Source organism: Doryrhamphus excisus, chromosome 11 (genome assembly GCF_030265055.1).
Source record: "Doryrhamphus excisus isolate RoL2022-K1 chromosome 11, RoL_Dexc_1.0, whole genome shotgun sequence".
Classification (NCBI taxonomy): Eukaryota; Metazoa; Chordata; class Actinopteri; order Syngnathiformes; family Syngnathidae; genus Doryrhamphus; species Doryrhamphus excisus.
Window position 1 is genome coordinate 19613263 of NC_080476.1, and position 25684 is coordinate 19638946.

At 36.8% G+C, this 25684-nt stretch overlaps 1 protein-coding gene across 2 annotated transcripts in view; it reads right to left on the reverse strand.

Annotated features, from left to right (window-relative positions):
• Positions 1 to 5453: 5453 nt before the first annotated feature.
• Positions 5454 to 25684, reverse strand: part of btbd11b (BTB (POZ) domain containing 11b) — a 49470-nt gene continuing 29239 nt past the window's right edge. Inside the window, exons 3-17 of one of the 2 annotated variants that reach the window (XM_058088146.1) lie at positions 25024 to 25228; positions 20731 to 20883; positions 20495 to 20660; positions 19035 to 19124; positions 17413 to 17514; positions 15867 to 15960; positions 15631 to 15766; positions 14118 to 14338; positions 13857 to 14035; positions 11419 to 11524; positions 11124 to 11226; positions 8406 to 8487; positions 8250 to 8318; positions 5749 to 5862; positions 5454 to 5680 (exon numbers count right to left, since the gene is read on the reverse strand). In XM_058088146.1, the coding sequence (XP_057944129.1) occupies positions 5471 to 5680; positions 5749 to 5862; positions 8250 to 8318; positions 8406 to 8487; positions 11124 to 11226; positions 11419 to 11524; positions 13857 to 14035; positions 14118 to 14338; positions 15631 to 15766; positions 15867 to 15960; positions 17413 to 17514; positions 19035 to 19124; positions 20495 to 20660; positions 20731 to 20883; positions 25024 to 25228 (2030 nt within the window). In that variant the 3' untranslated portion in view covers positions 5454 to 5470. The remainder of the gene's footprint in view (positions 5681 to 5748; positions 5863 to 8249; positions 8319 to 8405; positions 8488 to 11123; positions 11227 to 11418; positions 11525 to 13856; positions 14036 to 14117; positions 14339 to 15630; positions 15767 to 15866; positions 15961 to 17412; positions 17515 to 19034; positions 19125 to 20494; positions 20661 to 20730; positions 20884 to 25023; positions 25229 to 25684) is intronic. The other variant, XM_058088147.1, reaches the window with a different exon arrangement.

Here is a 25684-nt window from a genome sequence, read left to right on the forward strand (position 1 = left end):
CGCCCCCCCCCCCCTTGAAGACTTTGTCCCCTCCCAGGCCAAAACACATGGCTGTTGTGCTGCCAGCCAACTTTCTGTTCTTCCAAAAAGAAGAGAAGAGTGCCTGTGCATGACAACAAGGCCAGGGGAAGGGGCTCAAACTGGGGGGGCGGTGGGGTCGTGAGGGGGGGGGCAGAATTCCCGGGACAAACACGCTCTGCTTTGCTCCCATGGAAAAATCTTAACAAGTAAGCAAACCTCAACCATAAGTCTACAATCCCAAACCACCTGATCATTGAGGTATATAAGCAATGGTATATAAGGAAGATGGTACATACAGTAACAGGACCTCATGCTGCATTGTCTCTGTGAGCTGTCGCCATGGCAACTCCTTAACAATGGCCGCCCCCCTACCCCTGCCCTCGCTGTTTGTGGGCCACAGTCGCTGCGAGGAAGTAGAACAGCATTCCGTTTCTGGTACATTCTCAAAGATACCAGATGATATCAGATTTTTTGTTTTGTTTTAATTTAATGTAATTTAATGTAATTTAATGTAATTTAATGTAATTTAATGTAATTTAATGTAATTTAATGTAATTTAATTTAATTCACCAAACCAAAAACATCATTCCGTTTCTGGTACATTATAGATGATACCAGATGATATCAGATTTTTTGTTTTGTTTTGTTTTGTTTTGTTTTGTTTTGTTTTAATTTAATTTAATTTAATTTAATTTAATTTAATTTAATTTAATTTAATTTAATTTAATTTAATTTAATTTAATTTAATTTAATTTAATTTAATTTAATTTAATTTAATTTAATTTAATTTAATTTAATTTAATTTAATTTAATTTAATTCACCAAACCAAAAACATCATTCCGTTTCTGGTACATTATAGATGATACCAGATGATATCAGATTTTTTGTTTTGTTTTGTTTTGTTTTGTTTTGTTTTGATTTAATTTAATTTAATTTAATTTAATTTAATTTAATTTAATTTAATTTAATTTAATTTAATTTAATTTAATTTAATTTAATTTAATTTAATTTAATTTAATTTAATTTAATTTAATTTAATTTAATTTAATTTAATTTAATTTAATTTAATTTAATTTAATTTAATTTAATTTAATTCACCAAACCAAAAACATCATTCCGTTTCTGGTACATTCTAGATGATACCAGATGATATCAGATTTTTTGTCTTGTCTTGTCTTGTCTTGTCTTGTCTTGTCTTGTCTTGTCTTGTCTTGTCTTGTCTTGTCTTGTCTTGTCTTGTCTTGTCTTGTCTTGTCTTAATTTAATTTAATTTAATTTAATTTAATTTAATTTAATTTAATTTAATTTAATTCACCAAACCAAAAACATCATTCCGTTTCTGGTACATTATAGATGATACCAGATGATATCAGATTTTTTGTTTTGTTTTGTTTTGTTTTGTTTTGTTTTGTTTTGTTTTAATTTAATTTAATTTAATTTAATTTAATTTAATTTAATTTAATTTAATTTAATTTAATTTAATTTAATTTAATTTAATTTAATTTAATTTAATTTAATTTAATTTAATTCCACATGTGCAAAAGGAGTAGGAAGAAGCAAAGCTTATTAAATCCTACCCCTCCATCTGGTACTTTTACAATCACTAACTGTTACATTTGTTCACTTCCTGCTTTCCATAATATAGTTTAAGTTTTGTTTTTTTTTTTAATAATGTACCTCGTACCGAAGTCTGGTCTGTCATTTGCTGCAACCATGACCACACACATCTCAGGGGGTGTTGGGGGGTGGGGGTGTTTTGGGGGGGGGCGTTGTAGAACAAAGCCAAGTCTGTTCTCACTGCCTGCCCCAGTTCCTGATTGTCTCTATCTGGTCCCCCTACACTTAATAACAGCTTCCTGCTGGGACTCCCTGGTTCCAACACAGGACAGGAAATCAGTGATGTTGCACTCGTGTATCATTGGGATCCCAACCTGTGGAGCGCATTGCTTCTCTGAGACCTTCTGCACGGTATCTGACATGGTTGGATGGGACATTTTCAGAAGACATGGTTGGACGGGACTGATGCAGAAGACATGGTTGGATGGGACATTTGCAGAAGACACGGTTGGATGGGACATTTCCAGAAGACACGGTTGGATGGGACATTTGAAGAAGACATGGTTGGATGGGACATTTCCAGAAGACATGGTTGGATGGGACATTTCCAGAAGACATGGTTGGATGGGACATTTGCAGAAGACATGGTTGGATGGGACATTTGATGAAGACATGGTTGGATGGGACATTTCCAGAAGACATGGTTGGATGGGACATTTGCAGAAGACATAGTTGGATGGGACATTTGATGAAGACATGGTTGGATGGGACATTTCCAGAAGACATGGTTGGATGGGACATTTTCAGAAGACATGGTTGGATGGGACATTTCCAGAAGACATGGTTGGATAGGACATTTGCAGAAGACATGGTTGGATGGGACATTTCCAGAAGACATGGATGGTTGGATGGGACATTTTCAGAAGACATGGTTGGATGGGACTGAAGCAGAAGTCATGGTTGGATGGGACATTTCCAGAAGACACGGTTGGATGGGACATTTCCAGAAGACACGGTTGGATGGGACATTTGAAGAAGACATGGTTGGATGGGACATTTGAAGAAGACATGGTTGGATGGGACATTTGCAGAAGACATGGTTGGATGGGACATTTGCAGAAGACATGGTTGGATGGGACTGAAGCAGAAGTCATGGTTGGATGGGACATTTGCAGAAGACACGGTTGGATGGGACATTTCCAGAAGACACGGTTGGATGGGACATTTGAAGAAGACATGGTTGGATGGGACATTTGAAGAAGACATGGTTGGATGGGACATTTCCAGAAGACATGGTTGGATGGGACATTTGCAGAAGACATGGTTGGATGGGACATTTGCAGAAAACATGGTTGGATGGGACATTTGCAGAAGACACGGTTGGATGGGACATTTTTAGAAGACATGGTTGGATGGGACATTTGCAGAAGACATGGTTGGATGGGACATTTCCAGAAGACATGGTTGATGGGACATTTGTAGAAGACATGGTTGGATGGGACATTTCCAGAAGACATGGTTGGATGGGACATTTGCAGAAGACATAGTTGGATGGGACATTTGATGAAGACATGGTTGGATGGGACATTTGCAGAAGACATAGTTGGATGGGACATTTGATGAAGACATGGTTGGATGGGACATTTCCAGAAGACATGGTTGGATGGGACAGATCCAGAAGACATGGTTGGACGGGACATTTCCAGAAGACATGGTTGGATGGGACAGATCCAGAAGAAACCGGAATACCCGGATAAAACCCACACATGGAAGAACATGCAAACTCCACACAGAGATAGCCGAGGATGGAATCGAACCCTGGCCTCCTAGCTGCGAGGTCTGCACGCTAACCACTCAACCACCGAACAGCCAACATGAATCATAATAAAAGTATACGTAGATTCGGAATATTCTTTATGGAGGAAGGATAACAAGTCACACATACACGGCATGTAGCTTCACAATTCCTTAAGGATCCAACACGCCTTTTCCGTGGAACGCCGCCGCCATTGGCGTTCCCTTTGACATGCATTACGGCAACATTAAGACACATGAGAAAACATGTGATATATACAACGAATTACATTATGGATCAATTTGTTGTTTTATGAACAATATTTACACGGAAGAAACCGAATCCGGAATTTTCCGCAAAAACAACATGGCGGCCATTCGGTATTTACGGATTATTTGGCGTTACGTAGCAATTCAACGATGATGGTTGCGGTGATGATTACGTTGGAGATACGAACGACTTCTTCTCGCTACCCGGGAAGGATGATTCCGGATTGGAAAATTCCTTAAACATTGTTTAAGGATTGTTGGGAAAAACGGGAAACATGAAGGTTTTGCACTGTTGGATCTCAGGAGGTTCCTATTGAAGTAGAGCTTTACGCTGATCACGGACCGCAGGTTTAAGACCAGAGGTATTCACACTGTCATCTTCATGATCTTCATGATCTTCATGATCTTCATGATCTTCATGATCTTGATGATCTTGATGATCTTGATGATCTTGATGATCTTCATGATCTTCATGATCTTCATGATCTTCATGATTTTCATGATCTTCATGATCTTCAGGATTTCCATGATGTTCATGATTTTCATGATCTTCATGATTTTCATGATCTTGATGATCTTGATGATCTTGATGATCTTCATGATCTTCATGATTTTCATGACTTTCACGATTTTCACGATCTTCACGATTTTCACGATTTTCATGATCTTCATGATCTTCAGGATTTCCATGATCTTCATGATCTTCATGATCTTCATGATTTTCATGATCTTCATGATCTTGATGATTTTCATGATCTTCACGATTTTCACGATTTTCACGATCTTCATGATCTTCATGATTTTCATGATCTTCATGATCTTCATGATTTTCATGATCTTCATGATTTTCATGATGTTCATGATTTTCATGATCTTCATGATCTTCATGATCTTCATGATCTTCATGATTTTCATGATCTTCATGATCTTTATGATCTTCATGATCTTCATTGACGGCAAAGGCAAGAAAGCTCCACCGAGGGATTGTTGAGCTGCACACGAGCAAAGCCTTGGTTGAACTCGGCAAGAACATCTTCTTCAGACATGGGAACCACCAGGAACCATCGTCATATGGACAGAGGAACCATCGTCATATGGACAGAGGAACCATCGTCATATGGACAGAGGAACCATCCTCGTATGGACACAGGAACATCCTCATATGGACACAGGAACCATCCTCATATGGACAGAGGAACCATCCTCATATGGACAGAGGAACCATCCTCGTATGGACACAGGAACCATCCTCATATGGACTGAGGAACCATCCTCATATGGACACAGGAACCATCCTCATATGGACAGAGGAACCATCCCCATATGGACCCAGGAACCATCCTCATATGGACACAGGAACCATCAGGACCATAATGATCAGACGGCCTCCATGAGAAGAAGCGAGAACATCTTCTTCAGAGGCCTGATGTCCTTCAATGTCCTTCAAAGATGGAAAAAAAAGTTCCTGGTGGCTTCCAACATTCCAACCTGAGATGTTTTCCCACACGGTACATGGAACAAGCCTCAGCTTGTGCAGGGGCGTCTAATGGTACCGTTGCTTTGGGGCGTCCCTCATGAGTGAAGGACCTCGTTCGTGGTCTTTTCGTGGGTGGATGACAAGGAACGTTAACAAAAACGGACACCAGGTCCTACTAAGAACATCTGAACATCTAGATCCAAGAGTGCAAAATGAAGAACGTGGTCCTAAAGTTCCGATAAAAGGTCTACGTTAGCGATTAGTAGGTATTTGATGTACCAACATGGCCGCCATGCGTGTCTCAGCCCTTCCGGTTAGTTTTATTGCAAAGGTTCTCCACTCCGCTTGGTTTAGACGATGGATCCCTTGGAGGAGGACAGGTGGATGGACTGGATGCGGACGGCCAAGGTCTTCTCCAAGCTCTGCAGGATGTCCCCGCTGGGGCTATCTGGTGGTACGTCGTACAGCAGCTGTTTGAAAGGCTCGACTTCTATGAGCACGACCATGTTCTTCAGGAAGTAGCCCTCGATGTAGGACGCCAAGTCGGGAGCGTCCAGGAACTGCGTTGGGCGACAGTGAGACGTGTTTCAAAATGGCTACCGGACAAAGCCGGCGTCTTGGTTTCTACCTTGGTGTGGTTGTAGATCTCCACGCAGGTCTCCGTGTTGATGTTCTTGGAGCAGATGATCTCACAGTGCCTCTGCAGGGCCTCCAACTGGAAGAACTTGGATGCGGAGAGAAGCTGCCATGGAAAGTTAGGACGTGATCAGGATGGAGGAACGCTGGACAATTGGAATATCCTAATCATGGTAATGGTAATGGTAATGGTAATGGTAATGGTAATGGTAATGGTTTTATTTAATTTGAACATGCATCAGTTAAATTAAATTAAATTAAATTAAATTAAATTAAATTAAATTAAATTAAATTAAATTAAATTAAATTAAATTAAATTAAATTAAATTAAATTAAATTAAATTAAATTAAATTAAATTAAATCCATAAAAGTAATGGTAATGGTAATGGTAATGGTAATGGTTTTATTTAATCTGAACATGCATCAGTTAAATGAAATGAAATGAAATGAAATGAAATGAAATTAAATGTAATTAAATTTCATTAAATTTAATTTAATCCATAAAAGTAATGGTAATGGTAATGGTAATGGTTTTATTTCATTTGAACATGCATCAGATTACAATTGAGTGCATCCCATAATCAGTTCCCAGTTCCACATGTCCAAAAGGAGTAGGAAGAAGCAAAGCTTAATAAATCCTACCCCTCCATCTGGTACTTTTACAATCAGTAACTGTTACATTTGTTCACTTCCTGCTTAAATTAAATTAAATTAAATTAAATTAAATTAAATTAAATTAAATTAAATTAAATTAAATTAAATTAAATTAAATTAAATTAAATTAAATTAAATTAAATTAAATTAAATTAAATTAAATTAAATTAAATTAAATTAAATTAAATTAAATTAAATTAAATTAAATTAAATTAAATTAAGCTGCATTTTGTCCATAAAAGTAATGGTAATGGTAATGGTTTTATCAGATTACAATTGAATGCATCCCATAATCAGTTCCCAGTTCCACATGTCTGAAAGGAGTAGGAAGAAGCAAAGCTTATTAAATCCTACCCCTCCATCTGGTACTTTTTACAATCAGTAAATGTCACATTTGTTCACTTCCTGCTTTCTTAATTTAATTTAATTTAATTTAATTTAATTTAATTTAATTTAATTTAATTTAATTTAATTTAATTTAATTTAATTTAATTTAATTTAATTTAATTTAATTTAATTTAATTTAATTTAATTTAATTTAATTTAATTTAATTTAATTTAGCTGCATTTTGTCCATAAAAGTAATGGTAATGGTTTTATTTCATTTGAACATGCATCAGATTACAATTGAATGCATCCCATAATCAGTTCCCAGTTCCACATGTCCGAAAGGAGTAGGAAGAAGCAAAGCTTAATAAATCCTACCCCTCCATCTGGTACTTTTTACAATCAGTAAAGGTCACATTTGTTCACTTCCTGCTTTCGTAATTTAATTTAATTTAATTTAATTTAATTTAATTTAATTTAATTTAATTTAATTTAATTTAATTTAATTTAATTTAATTTAATTTAATTTAATTTAATTTAATTTAATTTAATTTAATTTAATTTAATTTAATTTTATTACATTTGTTCACTTCCTGCTTTCATAATATAGTTTAAGGGGTTTTTTTTGTTTGTTTTTTTATAATGTACGAGGTGCGTTTAATCATTCGTTTATCACAGGGAATTGGTTCCAGACCACAGCGTGATAAGAGAAGTCCGATTCCTTATTTTAGAATTGAGTATTTTGTGAATTAGGGCATAAAAAACAGTTATGTTATGAATTATGGATATAATAACAATAACAATATTAGATGTAACACACACCTGAACACTTAACCAATTACCCAACTCAGTAAATCAGCCGAGAAAAACAGACATTGAACATGAGTCCAACTTCCAGGAGCCATGTTGTTATTATTATGATTATGAATGTTACCATTGTTATGTTTTTAATTATTATTATTATTATTATTATTATTAATATTATTATTGCGTCTGTCGTGAGATCATTTAAAACCGCAAGAAAAGCCTGTTGCCCCGGCGGTTAAATCTGGCACTCGTCTCACCGAACATTAACGTCAAAAATTAAAAAGAGATGAAAAACAATTAGAAATTACAAGTGCGCCTGAACGCCTCACGGAGAACGAAGCATGAAGTTCTTTGTTGTTCTGTGTGCAAAAGTATATCCATAAATTAAATAGATGAATGAATATATGAAAACATAAAGAAATCAGAATTAAATCACTAAATAAAATGTAAAAAAATAACTAATTATTTAAATTAAAATGACTTCAATAAAAATATGAAAATTATTAAAAATAAGTGTTAAAAATAATCCAAAACAAAAAAAAATTCAATAAATAAATAAAAGTGGGTGTCGACCAGGTGAGCCAGTTTTCCGTCTAGTCTGGCTTCCCTGTCCATGAACGCTTGGAAACCCTCGCTATTCCCACTCACAAAAGCGGGATTTCTCCAAACTGTTAAAATCCAATTTTCCGGAAAATTAAACAAACCTCCATCACATCAGGGTTCCTAATGTGCAGCGCTTCTGTTCCCCCGAAGTAGAGATACTGCATCACCAGCTGAGAAGGAGATTGGCACAGCTTATGGACACAGCCGGCACGGCGTTCCGAGGAATGGCATGAGAATTCAAGTTGCATTCAGTTTACCTGGAAGATGTGGTATTTCACATGGCTTATTTCTATGCAGGTGTTCTCGCCACACGGCCGGTTTGCTAGCAGGGTCTTGAACCTTCACAAAAAAGACATTTGTGACGGGAAGACGAAGAGGAAGAGGCAGAACAATGTGATGAATTCACATGAAGCATGGGTGTCCAAGATGCGGCCACAAAGCAGCACATAGACTTGTAATTTGTTGAGAATTAGGTACAGAAAAAGCTATCATGAAACAATAACATTGTAGTATTATGTGTAAAAATAATCTTATTTTAGCACCATTTAAAAAAAAAAGTGTTTTTTTAATTTTTAAAATATATTTATATTTAAATTTAATTTAAATAAAATATATAATATATAAAATATTTAATGTAAAATATTCTGAATAACAAAAAAAACCAGCAAATCATAAATTATTTTACAAAATTACACTGCAAATAAAAGTATAATATTATTATAGCAAAGTCAAAATATGAAAAAATATTTTAAAAATAAAAAATATTAAAAATATTAAAAATAAAAAAATAACATTATTTTAACGACAACGACAACGCAATTTTTAAATGTTAAAATACTGTGAAAAACAAAAAAAACAGCAAATAAAGAACATTGCACTGCAAAAAAAGTTAGAAACATTATAACAACATAACAAATATTATTATGATAATATTATTATAATAAAGTCAAAAAATTAAAAAACTAACAACGTAAATAATATAAGAAATTTACAAAACAAAATTATACTGCAAAAAAAAAATAATAATAAAATACTATACTTTACTATAATATTATTATAGTAAAGTCAAAATATTAACATAATAACAATGTAAATAATGTAAAAACAAAATAACATTATTTTAATGACAGAAACCTAAAATATTAAAAAAGTCGCCATTTTTTTTAAATGTTAAAATACTGTGAAAAACAAAAAAAACAGCAAATAAAGTTGTATTTTGTATCACATTATTTTACAAAATTACACTGTGAATAAAAGTATAATATTAGTATAGTAAAGTCAAAATATTAAGAAAATAATGTAAATAAGATAAATAATGTAAATAAGAAAAAAATAACATTATTTTAATGACCTAAACTTAAAATGTTAAAAAAAATTTAAATGTTAAAATATTGTGAAAAAAAACAGCAAATAAAGAACATTGCACTGCAAAAACGTTAGAAACATAAATAATAAATAAATATAAATACATTAATAATAAATAAATACAGTCAAAACAACCATTCCCACCCACATTCATACCTATGGACAATTTGGAATTGCTAATTAACCTAGCATGTTTTTGGAATGTGACCATTCGAGCACCATAAACTTAAAAAAACTTAAAAAAAAAATTTTTTTTAATGTCAAAATATTCTGAATAAATCATAAATTATTTTACAAAAATTACAAAATTACACTGCGAATAAAAGTATAATATTAGTATAGTAAAGTCAAAATATTAAGAGAATAATGTAAATTATATAAGAAAAAAATAACATTATTTGAATGACCTAAACTTATAAAAATATTAAAAAAGACGCAATTTTTAAATGTTAAAATATTGTGAAAAAAAACAGCAAATAAAGAACATTGCACTGCAAAAAAATTAAAAAACATGAATAATACATAAATAAATACATTAATAATATATACAGTAAAAAAAACATTCCCACTCACATTCATACCTATGGGCAATTTGGAATTGCTAATTAACCTAGCATGTTTTTGGAATGTGACCATTCGAGCACCATAAACTTAAAAAAACTTAAATTTTTTTTTTTTTTAATGTCAAAATATTCTGAATAAATCATAAATTATTTTACAAAATTACAAAATTACACTGCGAATAAAAGTATAATATTAGTATAGTAAAAATAGTCAAAATATTAAGAGAATAATGTAAATAATATAAGAAAAAAATAACATTATTTTAATGACCTAAACTTTTAAAAATATTAAAAAAGACGCAATTTTTAAATGTTAAAATATTGTGAAAAAAAACAACAGCAAATAAAGAACATTGCACTGCAAAAAAATTAAAAAACATAAATAATACATAAATAAATACATTAATAATAAATACAGAAAAAAAAAATTCCCACTAACATTCATACCTATGGGCAATTTGGAATTGCTAATTAACCTAGCATGTTTTTGGAATGTGACCATTCGAGCACCATAAACTTAAAAAAACTTAAAAAAAATTTTTTTTTAATGTCAAAATATTCTGAATAAATCATAAATTATTTTACAAAATTACAAAATTACACTGCAAATAAAAGTATAATATTAGTATAGTAAAAATAGTCAAAATATTAAGAGAATAATGTAAATAATATAAGAAAAAAATAACATTATTTTAATGACCTAAACTTTTAAAAATATTAAAAAAGACGCAATTTTTAAATGTTAAAATATTGTGAAAAAAACAACAGCAAATAAAGAACATTGCACTGCAAAAAATTTAAAAACATAAATAATAAATAAATAAATACATTAATAATAAATAAATAAATACAGTCAAAACAACCATTCTCACTCACATTCATATTTTTGGAATGTGGTAGGAAACCGGAATACCCGGAAAAAAAAATAATAGAAATAATAATAAATAATTCAATACCATCATATGCAAGGAATAACCCAATCTGAGCCAACCAATAGAAATAATGTACCTATAAATCCGTCCAATAGGAAGGCTCGGTGAAGCGTACCTGTTGGAGGCTGTGAAGAGCAGGACTTTGTGACCATAAAAGGGTTTCCCCTCCACCAAGAAAGTCACATCTGACATGTCTTTGTTGTTGAGGAAGTGAGGATCTAGAAGATACAAACGTTCTTCAGAAGAACACCCACAACTGTGAACGCTTTGCCTATCGAACACCACAAGAGGGCGCCCTCTCCTTCTCATTTAGCCTTCATATGTTCATACTGGATTTGGACTTGCACCCTCTTTAAATTGTCAAATTAACATCATCAAGTAACGTCTCCTCGGATGCGGTCTCATCTCACCGAGACGTGCCGACTGCTTCCGCTTGAGCTCAGCCAGTTTGGGAATTGGGTACGGTCCGTAACACTGCGTGAAGATGGCCGACAGCTGCTGGCTGATCACTTCATTCTAACGAGAAAAAAAACACACACATTGAGCGTTTCAATTTCACACGCAGAAATAGCGTCAAAATGCCGAGGGGATATTTTTCCACCTATGATTCCTCGGAGATGAGTGGAAAAGCGGAAAAGTTGTGAAAAGGAATGCTGTGACAGTTATTCCCAATTCCCCCCATGTGTGTGATTGTGTTGCCAAAGCAGATGAATGAAGCGTGACCCATCCACCAGGACTAAATACTGGAGAGGATGGAGCGGCACACCCGAAGCGCAGCACGTTTGGTGCGCTTCACCGCGCCAACTAGCGTCCCTGAACGCCGGCGTACGTCGGCCATTTTTTTATTGGACCTCCGACTTCCTGACTGCTCGGAAGAAGTCCACATGGTGCATCTGGTCTCCAACACGCGGCCCGCGGGCCAAATGTGGCCCGCAGGGCACTATTTTGAGGCCCCCGCCTTGATATGAAAGTTTAATGTTAGTGCCGCCCGCGCAAGTTTGATATGGATGCTGTATGGCAGGGGTCTCAAACACGCGGCGCGCGGGCCAAATGTGGCGCGCAGGACACTAGTTTGAGGCCCCCGCCTTGATATGAAAGTTTAATGTTAGTGCGGCTGGCGCAAGTTTGATATGGATGCTGTATGGCAGGGGTCTCAAACACGCGGCCCGTGGGCCAAATGTGGCGCGCAGGACACTACATAATTTGAGGCCCCCCACCTTGATATAAAAGTTTAATGTTAGTGCGGCCCGCGCAAGTTTAATATGGATGCTGTATGGCAGGGGTCTCAAAAACGCGGCACGCGGGCCAAATGTGGCCCGCAGGACACTATTTTGAGGCCCCGCCTTGATATGAAAGTTTAATGTTAGTGCGGCAAGCACAAGTTTGATATGGATAATATATGGCAGGGGTCTCAAACACGTGGCACGCGGGCCAAATGTGGTACGCAGGACACTATTTTGAGGCCCCCCGCCTTGATATGAAAGTTTAATGTTAGTGCGGCCCGCGCAAGTTTGATATGGATGCTGTATGGCAGGGGTCTCAAACACGCGGCCCGCGGGCCAAATGTGGTGCGCAGGACACTATTTTGAGGCCCCCGCCTTGATATGAAAGTTTAATGTTAGTGCGGCCCCGCGCAAGTTTGATATGGATGCTGTAAGGCAGGGGTCTCAAACACGCGGCCCGCGGGCCAAATGTGGCGCGCAGGACACAATTTTGAGGCCCCCCGCCTTGATATGAAAGTTTAATGTTAGTCGCCCCGCGCAAGTTTGATATGGATGCTGTATGGCAGGGGTCTCAAACACGCGGCACGCGGGCCAAATGTGGCCCGCAGTACACAATTTTGAGGCCCCCCGCCTTGATATGAAAGTTTAATATTAGTGCGGCTCGCGCAAGTTTGATATGGATGCTGTATGGCAGGGGTCTCAAACATGCGGCCCGCGGGCCAAATGTGGCCCGTAGGACACAATTTTGAGGCCCCCCGCCTTGATATGAAAGTTTAATGTTAGCGCGCCCCGCGCAAGTTTGATATGGATGCTGTATGGCAGGGGTCTCAAACACACGGCCCGCGGGCCAAATGTGGCGCGCAGGACACTAATTTGAGGCCCCCCGCCTTGATATGAAAGTTTAATGTTAGTGCCGCCCGCGCAAGTTTGATATGGATGCTGTATGGCAGGGGTCTCAAACACGCGGCCCGCGGGCCAAATGTGGCACGCAGGACACTAATTTGAGGCCCCCCGCCTTGATATGAAAGTTTAATATTAGTGCGGTTCGCGCAAGTTTGATATGGATGCTGTATGGCAGGGGTGTCAAACACGCGGTCCGCGGGCCAAATGTGGCGCGCAGGACACTAGTTTGAGGCCCCCGCCTTGATATGAAAGTTTAATGTCAGTGCGGCCGGCGCAAGTTTGATATGGATGCTGTATGGCAGGGGTCACAAACATGCGGCCCACGGGCCAAATGTGGCGCGCAGGACACAATTTTGAGGCCCCCGCCTTGATAGGAAAGTTTAATGTTATGCGGCCCGCGCAAGTTTGATATGGATGCTGTATGGCAGGGGTCTCAAACACGCGGCCCGCGGGCCAAATGTGGCCCGCAGGACACAATTTTGAGGCCCCCCACCTTGATATGAAAGTTTAATGTTAGTTTTAATGTTAGTATTATTTGCCGTTTATTATTATTATATTTATTTATTTATTACTGATTGATTGATTTTCTTTATTCTTTATTCTTGATTTGTTTATTTATTTTTCATCTTATTTTGTGAAGAAAAATAAAAATTAAGATATTTGAGAACAGTGGAATGTTTTATCAGAGCTTTTCTTGTAGAAAATGGGAACCAATAGCGTACCTTGCTGGCTCTGAGGATCTGGAACATGAGAGGAAGGCCATGGGTGATGAGTTCCTCCGTGTACTCTTCCTCTTCAATGCAGATGAATTCTTTCAGCAGACCCTGGATTAGCGGTCGGCGGTGCTGGCAGAAAGACGTACGCAGAGACTCCAACCAGGTGTGTAACGTCCACGGCACCCCTGGAGTGGAAGGAGAGGGAGTGGAACCACACCGCAGATGAGCAAGAAGATGAAGAAGAAGAAGAAAGCTTGAGGGACCAACCCAGGCTCCGGATGTCTATGGTGATGTCCACGTGGCCGTGCTCCGAGCTGTGGTACATGGCTTCCTTCAGAGCTTTCAGTCTGGCCTTCCCCGTTCTCAGCAGGTCCGGCTCCGAGGAGCACCCCCCCTCCAGCTCCGAGCCTTCTGCCAGGATCTCTTCCAGGGATAAGACGTCTCCTTTGCCCTTTTCCGTGTGGGACAGCAGCTTACGAAAAACAGTTCTGAAAGAGACCCCCCGGCCAAAAAAGTAAGTATAATAAGAGAACCCCCCCCCCCCCCCCCAAAAAGAAAGTATATTGAAGGACATGCTTTCCTATAAGTATAATAAGAGCCCCCCCCCCCAAAAGTATATTGAAGAGCCGTGTACATGCTTTCCTATAAGTATGATAAGAGCCCCCCCAAAAAAAAGTATATTGAAGAGCCGTGTACATGCTTTCCTATAAGTATAATGATAGCCCCCCCCCAAAAAAAGTATATTGAAGAGCCATGTACATGCTTTCCTCTAAGTATAATAAGCGCCCCCCCCCCCAAAAAAAGTATATTGAAGAGCTGTATACATGCTTTCCTATAAGTATAATAAGAGCCCCCCCTAAAAAAAAGTATATTGAAGAGCTGTGTACATGCTTTCCTATAAGTATAAGAGAACCCCCCCAAAAAAATATATTGAAGAGCCATGTACATGCTTTCCTTGAAGTATAATAAGAGAACCCCCCCCCAAAAAAAGTATATTGAAGAGCTGTGTACATGCTTTCCTATAAGTATAATAAGAGACACCCCTAAAAAAACTACATTGAAGAGCCGTGTACATGCTTTCCTATAAGTATAATAAGAAACCCCCCTAAAAAAAGTATATTGAAGAGCTGTGTACATGCTTTCCTATAAGTATAATAAGAGACCCCCCTAAAAAAAGTATATTGATAGATTGAAGAGCTGTGTACATGCTTTCCTCGAAGTATAAGAGAACCCCCCCAAAAAATATATTGAAGAGCCATGTACATGCTTTCCTATAAGTATAATAAGAGCCCCCCCTAAAAAAAGTATATTGAAGAGCTGTATACATGCTTTCCTATAAGTATAATAAGAGACCCCCCTAAAAAAAAGTATATTGAAGACCCGTGTACATGCTTTCCTAAAAGTATAATAAGAGACCCCCCTAAAAAAATATATTGAAGAGCTGTCTACATGCTTTCCTATAAGTATAGTAAGAGACCCCCCTAAAAAAGTATATTGAAGAGCCATGTACATGCTTTCATATAAGTATAATAAGAGACCCCCCTAAAAAAAAGTATATTGAAGACCCGTGTACATGCTTTCCTAAAAGTATAATAAGAGACCCCCCTAAAAAAAAAGTATGTTAATGAGCCATGTACATGCTTTCCTCTAAGTATAATAAGAGACCCCCCCCAAAAATATATATTGAAGAGCCAAGTACATACTTTCCTCTAAGTATAATAAGACCCCCCGGCGCCCCCCTCCCCCAACCCCCCTTCCCGTACGTCTAATCGAGCATCACCTGTGTCCGTGGGCAGCTGCCAGGCTGTAGGAGTTCATGTCCCCCCGCGGGGCGGTGGATATGCCATTGCGGTACATGGTGCCCACCATGGGGTCGGCCCCCCGCTCCAGCAGCAGGCTCACCAGTTCCAAGTCACCTGCGCATGAAAAGCAATCACGCACACGTCGTGCAATGCGGGCTCTGGAAGACTCGAGTCCAAGAAGGCGAGGCTTGGACCTGGTTCCGGAGGCGGGTACCTGCGGCGGCGGCCAACTGCAACGGGGTCTCGGTGTAGTTCTCCATGCCGTCTTGCAGGGATCCCTCCACATTGGCTTTGGCATCCAGCAGCAGCTACACAGGAAGTGGAAGGCGGGAGACTTAGCGTGGTGACTTAGTGTGTCTCACCTAAGACTCAGTTAATGAATGTTTGATTCCTCATTTAGGATACAGGCTGCCTTGGAATTAATGGGAGCTGCAGCCAGCTGCCATGACTATCTTTAGCTAAGCACACAAACTAGGAAGAAAAGCCGAGCTGGAAGAACGTCTACAGACGAGTGGATTGCTCCTGTCCACATTCGAATCCGCATCCTGCGTTGCTTTTTCTTTACAAAGACAATCAAGACATCAATTTTTCTCTTTTTTGAGTCCCGAAATATCTTTAAAATATATCTTTAAAATATAAAGATATCTAATATATTTTTTAATTTAATTTAATTTAATTTAATTTAATTTAATTTAATTTAATTTAATTTAATTTAATTTAATTTAATTTAATTTAATTTAATTTAATTTAATTTAATTTAATTTAATTTAATTTAATTGTTAAGAATGTTAGGAAAGCAGGAAGTGAACAAATGTAACAGTTTCTGATTGTAAAAGTACCAGATGGAGGGGTAGGATTTAATAAGCTTTGCTTCTTCCTACTCCTTTTGGACATGTGGAACTGGGAACTGATTATGGGATGCACTCAATTGTAATTTGAAATGACTTGATTAATTTAATTTAATTTAATTTAATTTAATTTAATTTAATTTAATTTAATTTAATTTAATTTAATTTAATTTAATTTAATTTAATTTAATTTAATTTTACAATCAGTAACTGTTACATTTGTTCACTTCCTGCTTTCCAAAATATAGTTTAATTTAATTTAATTTAATGTAATTTAATGTAATTTAATGTAATGTAATGTAATGTAATGTAATGTAATGTAATGTAATGTAATGTAATGTAATGTAATTTAATTTAATTTAATTTAATTTAATTTAATTTAATTTAATTTAATTTAATTTAATTTAATTTAATTTAATTTAATTTAATTTAATGAGTGCATCCCATAATCAGTTCCCAGTTCCACATGTCCAAAAGGAGTAGGAAGAAGCAAAGCTTATTAAATCCTACCCCTCCATCTGGTACTTTTACAATCAGTAACTGTTACATTTGTTCACTTCCTGCTTTCCATAATATAGTTTAAGGTTTTTTTTTTGTTTTTTTTTTAATAATGTACCTCGTACCGAAGTACAAGGTGATAAGACCATCCATGCCAAATATCATTTAGAGTACTACACACTGCAGTACTTCAATGACTTCCATTACAAATAGTCCACAGTTTCACCTTCTGATTGACTTCATGGAGTCTGATCCATGTGCTACATCAAATCCACCGTCCCCGTTGCTCACAAAAAAACCACTATGCCAGAAACACGGTGGACCGGGTGGAAGTGGAAATAAAGACACGGACCGACGATGAATGATGACAAGTGATGACAACACGGACAGATGTTAGAGGACGTGAGTGACTACCTGCACCACAGGCACATGTCCATGTGACACGGCAAAGGTGAGGGGCGTCGCCTGCCGCGTTTCGGGAAAGACTGAGTGGTGCTTGTGCACTGAGTTTGGCACCTAAGGAAGGGACATAGGGGGGGGGTGGGTTGGACAGCCGGAGGGAGGGGGGGAGGGGGGCGTGAGAGGGAGATGAGGGAGAGAGACATGGAGACATTAAAAACTACAACATGGCCAAGCCGGCACAAGACAGGACTCGGCGGCAGGCGTGTCCGATGCCCAAACCCAACCCTGACCCAAACTCAAACCGAAACCTGACCCTGACCTGGAGCCTGGCCCACACCCAACCCTAAACCTGACCCTGACCCTGACCCAACCCTAACCCTGACCCAACCCAAAGCCCCTCCAACCCGACCCAACCCAAACCAAACCAAACCCAACCCTAAACCTGACCCTAACCCTGACCCAACCCTAACCCTGACCCAACCCAACCCTAACCCAAAGCCCCACCAACCCGACCCAACCCAAACCCAACCCTGACCTTGAGCCTGACCCAAACCCAACCCTAAACCTGACCCTAACCCTGACCCAAACCTGACCCTAACCCTGACCCAAACCCGACCCTAACCCTGACTCAACCCTAACCCAGAGCCCCTCTAACCCAACCCAACCCAAACCCATCCCTAACCCTGACCTTGAGCCTGACCCAAACCCAACCCTAAACCTGACCCTTACTGGGACCCAACCCTAAACCTGACCCTGACCCAAACCTAACCCAAAGCTCCTCCAACCCAACCCAACCCAAACACAACCCTGACCTTGAGCCTGACCCAAACCCAACCCTAAACCTGACCCCAACCCGGACCCAAACCCAACCCTAAACCTGACCCTAACCCGGACCCAACCCTAAACCTGACCCTAACCCTAACCCTGACCCTGACCCTGACCCAACCCAACCCAACCCAACCCAACCCAACCCAACCCAACCCAACCCAACCCTAACCCAAAGCCCCTCCAACCCAACCCAAACCCAACTCGACCCAAACCCAAACCCAACCCTAAACCTGACCCTAACCCGGACCCAACCCTAAACCTGACCCTAACCCTAACCCTAACCCTGACCCAACCCAACCCAACCCAACCCTAACCCAAAGCCCCTCCAACCCAACCCAAACCCAACTCGACCCAAACCCAACCCTAAACCTGACCCTAACCCGGACCCAACCCTAAACCTGACCCGAACCCTAACCCTGACCCAACCCAACCCAACCCAACCCAACCCTAATCCAAAGCCCCTCCAACCCAACCCAAACCCAACTCGACCCAAACCCAACCCTAAACCTGACCCTAACCCTGACCCAAACCTAACCCTGACCCAAACCCCAAACTTCAATCTATTCATATTTGGACTTTATGTCTTATAAACTTATAGCTGATTCAAAAACGTTTGCTGTTGGTTTGAAGAGGACCCCACCGTGACGGCCATTTTGTTAGATGAACCCCCCCTAGCAGTAGAACCATGACTACGTTGCCTCGTGATCCTGGTCACTTGAATGGGACATGGAGAAGAAGACACCATGTGACATGATGATGATATATTTGTATGGACTGCAGATACCCCGGACCAATTCCACACTAACCTCGTTGTTGATATCAGCTCCAGCATCCAGCAACATCTGAACCATGGCCTCGTCTCCACGGACGCAAGCGTACATGAGTGGGGTCATGCCCTGCGTGAGAAGACACAAAAGGACGTAGAATTACATTTTAAAAGCCATGCGTTGGAATAACTCGAAATTTTGTTCATTTTCCATCCATAACCAGCACAGAAAGCTTTCTAGATCAGTAACTGTTACATTTGTTCACTTCCTGCTTTCCATTATATAGTTTACGTTTTATTTGTTTTTAAATTAAATTAAATTAAATTAAATTAAATTAAATTAAATTAAATTAAATTAAATTAAATTAAATTAAATTAAATTAAATTAAATTAAATTAAATTAAATTAAATTAAATTAAATTAAATTAAATTAAATTAAATTAAATTAAATTAAATTAAATTAAATTAAATTAAATTAAATTAAATTAAATTAAATTAAATTAAATTAGTGCATCCCATAATCAGTTCCCAGTTCCACATGTCCAAAAGGAGTAGGAAGAAGCAAAGCTTATTAAATCCTACCCCTCCGTCTGGTACTTTTACAATCAGTAACTGTTACATTTGTTCACTTCCTGCTTTCCATAATATAGTTTACGTTTTATTTGTTTTTAGTTTTAATTTAATTTAATTTAATTTAATTTAATTTAATTTAATTTAATTTAATTTAATTTAATTTAATTTAATTTAATTTAATTTAATTTAATTTAATTTAATTTAATTTAATTTAATTTAATTTAATTTAATTTAATTTAATTTAATTTAATTTAATTAGTGCATCCCATAATCACTTCCCAGTTCCACATGTCCAAAAGGAGTAGGAAGAAGCAAAGCTTATTAAATCCTACCCCTCCATTTGGTACTTTTACAATCAGTAACTGTTACATTTGTTCACTTCCTGCTTTCCATAATATAGTTTATGTTTTGTTTTAATTTAATTTAATTTAATTTAATTTAATTTAATTTAATTTAATTTAATTTAATTTAATTTAATTTAATTTAATTTAATTTAATTTAATTTAATTTAGTTTAATTTAATTTAATTTAATTTAATTTAATTTAATTTAATTTAATTTAATTTAATTTAATTTAATTAGTGCATCCCATAATCAGTTCCCAGTTCCACATGTCCAAAAGGAGTAGGAAGAAGCAAAGCTTAGTAAATCCTACCCCTCCATCTGGTACTTTTACAATCACTAACTGTTACATTTGTTCACTTCCTGCTTTCCATAATATAGTTTACGTTTTATTTGTTTTTAAATTAAATTAAATTAAATTAAATTAAATTAAATTAAATTAAATTAAATTAAATTAAATTAAATTAAATTAAATTAAATTAAATTAAATTTATTTAAATTTAATTAAATTTAATTAAATTTAATTTAATTTAAATTGTGAGGCGTTCAGGGGCGGTTTGGCCGTCGTAAAAACTGCGTCTCTAACCTGCTCACTCATGCCGTTGACGCCATCGGGTCCCAGCAGGTTCACGGCCTGCTTCACCAGGTCCGTGCGTCCACAGCTGAGCATATGGAAGCCTAAGTTCTGCAGGAACTTGGCCTCAGTGGAGGCGGCGTCCAGTTTCCTTGAAGCGCAGAAGCAGTCATCGGTTCTGCAGGGCGGACGCACCAAACCGTAAAACCAAAACATCTGGCAACTTTGAATGTGTGTGTGTTCAGTACCGGAGCTGACGGGGCTCGCAGTCCACTCCAGGAAGCAGCAACCTAGCAGCCTGCCGAACATCATCGCTATCCACGGAGAAGCTCCGCCGGTGTTCGGTGTGAGCGACAGACACCCGCAGCCACTCCATCAACGGCGGCAGGACCATGAAGGGCCTGTAGGGGGGGATAGAGGTGTTCCATAAGGATGACCCCTGCCAGGAATATCCAATCAAAGAGGCTAAAATTCCAAGATGGGGACATGCTGATGTGGGAAAATTGGTGCTGAGCATCCAATCTGTGGATAGAAAGATTTGTCATCATGTTCTTCATCAGCAGAACCCATTGAGGAAATTTCACTTGGACTCCATTGAAGAACTGAAGTACAGCAGATCCCCCCGCTCTGGATGGGTGGGATCCGCTCCGGAAACGGCCAGCGAACAGTCGTAAATTAGGGAGGGGGAATTAAGACCGCCGTAAAAATGGCCGCTTTTGACAATCGGTTCCACCACAAGAAAGAAAGAAGAAGAAAAAAACAACAAAAGGAAATAATTTAGAAATTTAAATAATTTCTAAATTCCAAATTTTAAGATGAACCAAAAAAATTAAAATGAATAAATAATAAATAAATAAATAATAAATGCTAATAAATAAACAAACAAATAAATAATAAATAATAAATAATAAATAATAAATAAATAAATAAATAAATAAATAAATAAATAAATAAATAAATAAATAAATAATAAATAAATAATAAATAAATTATAAATAAATTATGAATAAATTATAAATAAATAAATACTGTTGCAGTATTATGAGGAACAATAAGGTCATTTTTTGTACCATGAAACTGAAATATTAAAGAAAAATATATAATAATATAATATTATAATATTAATATTATTATATAATATTAATGTTATATAATATAATATTACAAAAACAATTAATAAAATAATTTTATATTAATTAATATTATATATTCTTATATTATTATATAAAAATTAATTGAATTAATTATTTCAATTAATTTTTTTAAATAAAAAATACAATGTTTTATAATAAACCACAAATATTTCAGAGAATAGACGGTCATAATTACATGAAGAAAATGTACAAGAAAAAAGGTTGGAAAACCGAAGAAAACAGAAAAAAAAATTCCAGAAATTTCCAAGAATAAAGTCCAAATATGAAAAAGGAAAAAAGTCAGATTATAAGGAGAAAAAAAACGTCATAATATGACAACAAATAATGATAATAGAAAATAATACTAATATTATTAATTTTAATAAATTATATAATAATAATATAATATAATATATAATACATATATATATTATAAAATATAATAAATTATATAATGATATAAATATAATATAAATATAATTTTAATAATAATAAGCAGGAAGTGGCATGTGATGTCGTGTTGTGGGACGGAAAAGCATTCCTAAAAAAACGTACCGTTTCCTTTGCCTACTCATCGTGTGTTGACACATCGTGGGTCCTGAGCCCAAGCGAATGCATGAATATCCATATCCATATGCATATGCATGATGCTGCAATTTGACCTTCGCTGATGCACTGACATCATGTTATGCATACAAATATGCATCTTCTCTCGCCTGTCATAACTACTGATGACAAATATAATAACGCATATTCTTCCCATAAGCCACTCTTCCTTGCAAAGGCAAAAGCATACAGCAACAATCATATTTGATATCGCTAGATATTTATGTTATTTATAGTTCTTATATATTCTTGTAGCTCCCCGGGGATTTAATGACGGATCTGGCGGTGTATCATTTATCCATCGTTAAGGTAAACGAGAGCCGCGTCACACGGACCTCGTTGAAAGAATGGAAAACATCCAGGGATGCTCCTCCTCCCGCGGCGCCAATCAATAGCCGCTACGCCTCCTTCCTGCCGCTACGCCTCCTTCCTGCAGCTCCTCGGGTCACTTAGAGGACTTTATTGGCATGGAATATGTTACTTTTATAAAGCCCTCCCAGGGAGAACATGTGGGGCGCCTCAGCGGGAGAAGGACAAATGGAATAAAAGCACAGCGGGAAGAGAGAGGTGCAGGAGCGCTCTGGAGTCGGAACCTGGAATTAGCCGTGGATCTACACCTACTCCTATGCTAGATGTATATGTATGGACCTATCTGTATGTACCTAGATGTATATGTATGTACCTATATGTATATGTATGTACCTAGCATATGCTAGATGTATATGTATGGACCTAGCATATGCTACTATATGTATATGTATGTACCTAGCATATGCTAGATGTATCTGTATGTACCTATATGTATCTGTATGTACCTAGTATATGCTAGCTAGATGTATCTGTATGTACCTATATGTATCTGTGTGTACCTAGTATATGCTAGATGTATCTGTATGTACCTATATGTATATGTATGTACCTAGTATATGCTAGATGTATATGTATGTACCTATATGTATCTGTATGTACCTAGTATATGCTAGATGTATATGCATGTACCTAGCATATGCTACATGTATATGCATGTACCTAGCATATGCTACATGTATATGTATGTACTTAGCATATGGTAGATGTATATGTATGTACCTAGTAGATGCTGTATGTATATGTATGTACCTATATGTATCTGTATGTACCTATATGTATCTGTATGTACCTAGTATATGCTAGATGTATATGCATGTACCTAGCATATGCTACATGTATATGCATGTACCTAGCATATGCTACATGTATATGTATGTACTTAGCATATGGTAGATGTATATGTATGTACCTAGTAGATGCTGTATGTATATGTATGTACCTATATGTATCTGTATGTACCTAGTATATGCTAGATGTATATGCATGTACCTAGCATATGCTACATGTATATGTATGTACCTAGCATATACTACATGTATATGTATGTACTTAGCATATGGTAGATGTATATGTATGTACCTAGCATATGCTAGATGTATATGTATGTACCTAGTATATGCTGTATGTATATGTATGTACCTATATGTATATGTATGTACTTAGCATATGGTAGATGTATATGTATGTACCTAGTATATGCTGTATGTATATGTATGTACCTATATGCATCTGTATGTACCTAGTATATGCTAGATGTGTATGTATGTACCTATATGTATCTGTATGTACCTACTATATGCTATATGTATATGTATGTACCTAGTATATACTATATGTATACCTAGTATATACTATATGTATATACCTAGTATGTGCTATATGTATCTGTATGTACCTATATGCATCTGTATGTACCTATATGTATATTATCTGTATGTAGCTATATGTATCTGTATGTACCTATATGCTATATGTATCTGTATGTACCTAGTATATGCTATATGTATATGTATGTACCTAGTATACATATGCTACATGTATATGTATGTACCTATATGTATCTGTATGTACCTATATGCTATATGTATCTGTATGTACCTATATGCTATATGTATCTGTATGTACCTATATGTATCTGTATGTACCTATATGTATCTGTATGTACCTAAATGCTATATGTATCTGTATGTACCTATATGTATCTGTATGTACCTAAATGCTATATGTATCTGTATGTACCTATGCTATATGTATCTGTATGTACCTATATGTATCTGTATGTACCTATGCTATACGTATGTATCTGTATGTACCTATATGTATCTGTATGTACCTATATGTATCTGTATGTACCTATATGCTATATGTATCTGTATGTACCTATATGCTATATGTATCCGTATGTACCTATATGCTATATGTATCCGTATGTACCTATATGTATCTGTATGTACCTATATGCTATATGTATGTACCTATATGTATCTGTATGTACCTATATGCTATATGTATCTGTATGTACCTATATGCTATATGTATCCGTATGTACCTATATGCTATATGTATCTGTATGTACCTATATGTATCTGTATGTACCTATATGTATCTGTATGTACCTATATGCTATATGTATCTGTATGTACCTATATGTATCTGTATGTACCTATATGCTATACGTATTCGTATGTACCTATGCTATACGTACGCTGAGGGGAGCGGAGGGCATCTCATGTTCAGGGCTAACCAGAGTTCCTGTCTGGGTTCCTGTCTGAGTTTCTCCATGACTTGTTAATGATAGGAACCTATCCACTTTACTATGAAGTTCTTACTGGGCTATTACCAACTAGTATACTCTTGAAAGTAGTACACTGGCCAGCAAGTCAAAACAACAACAACAAAAGTTGGCGGCTAGCATACACGTTTACGTCTTACCTCTCAGTCTGGAAGGTAACTTTGGACGGTTCCACGTTGGGGTTGTCCCACTCCATCCGGGGGCAGTGCATGAAGTAACACAGCGTGTAGATGGCCTCTGGGGCCCAGTGCATGGGGGCGCTCCTCTGGTGGATGGGCGTCCCGTTGCTGTGGTTCTTGGTGTACAGGGGCTGCAGGTAGTGCATCGCCCTGGACACCATGTCACCTACAAGGAAAAGAGTCGTAAGAACATGAACAAATAAGTCTTTAAGCCTTAGTTCCGGTTTTCAGGCCTTTATTTTGTAGTACTATTTTTTTTTTTTTTTGCTTTATTTTGGTTTTATTTAGGTTTGGACTTTGGACCAAAACCTTGGTGGTTGACTACAGCCTATTATTAGTCAATAATGGAATACAAAAATAAAAGATAAAATAATACTATGTAACTTTTCACACTTCATTTGAAGTATCGTGTACATTTTCATGAAATTATTACTTTTTGATATATTATTATTTTTGACAGTACAATCCCATCCCAAAGAAAAACATCATCATTCAGAGCAATTTCCTTTGAGAGGCCGCCGCCTCCATCTGACGTCTGGTTATTTGGTTATTTGGTTATTTGGTTATTTGGTGGTATTAAAAGTCAACATGGTGGATGCGTACTGGGAAACACTACAGACTG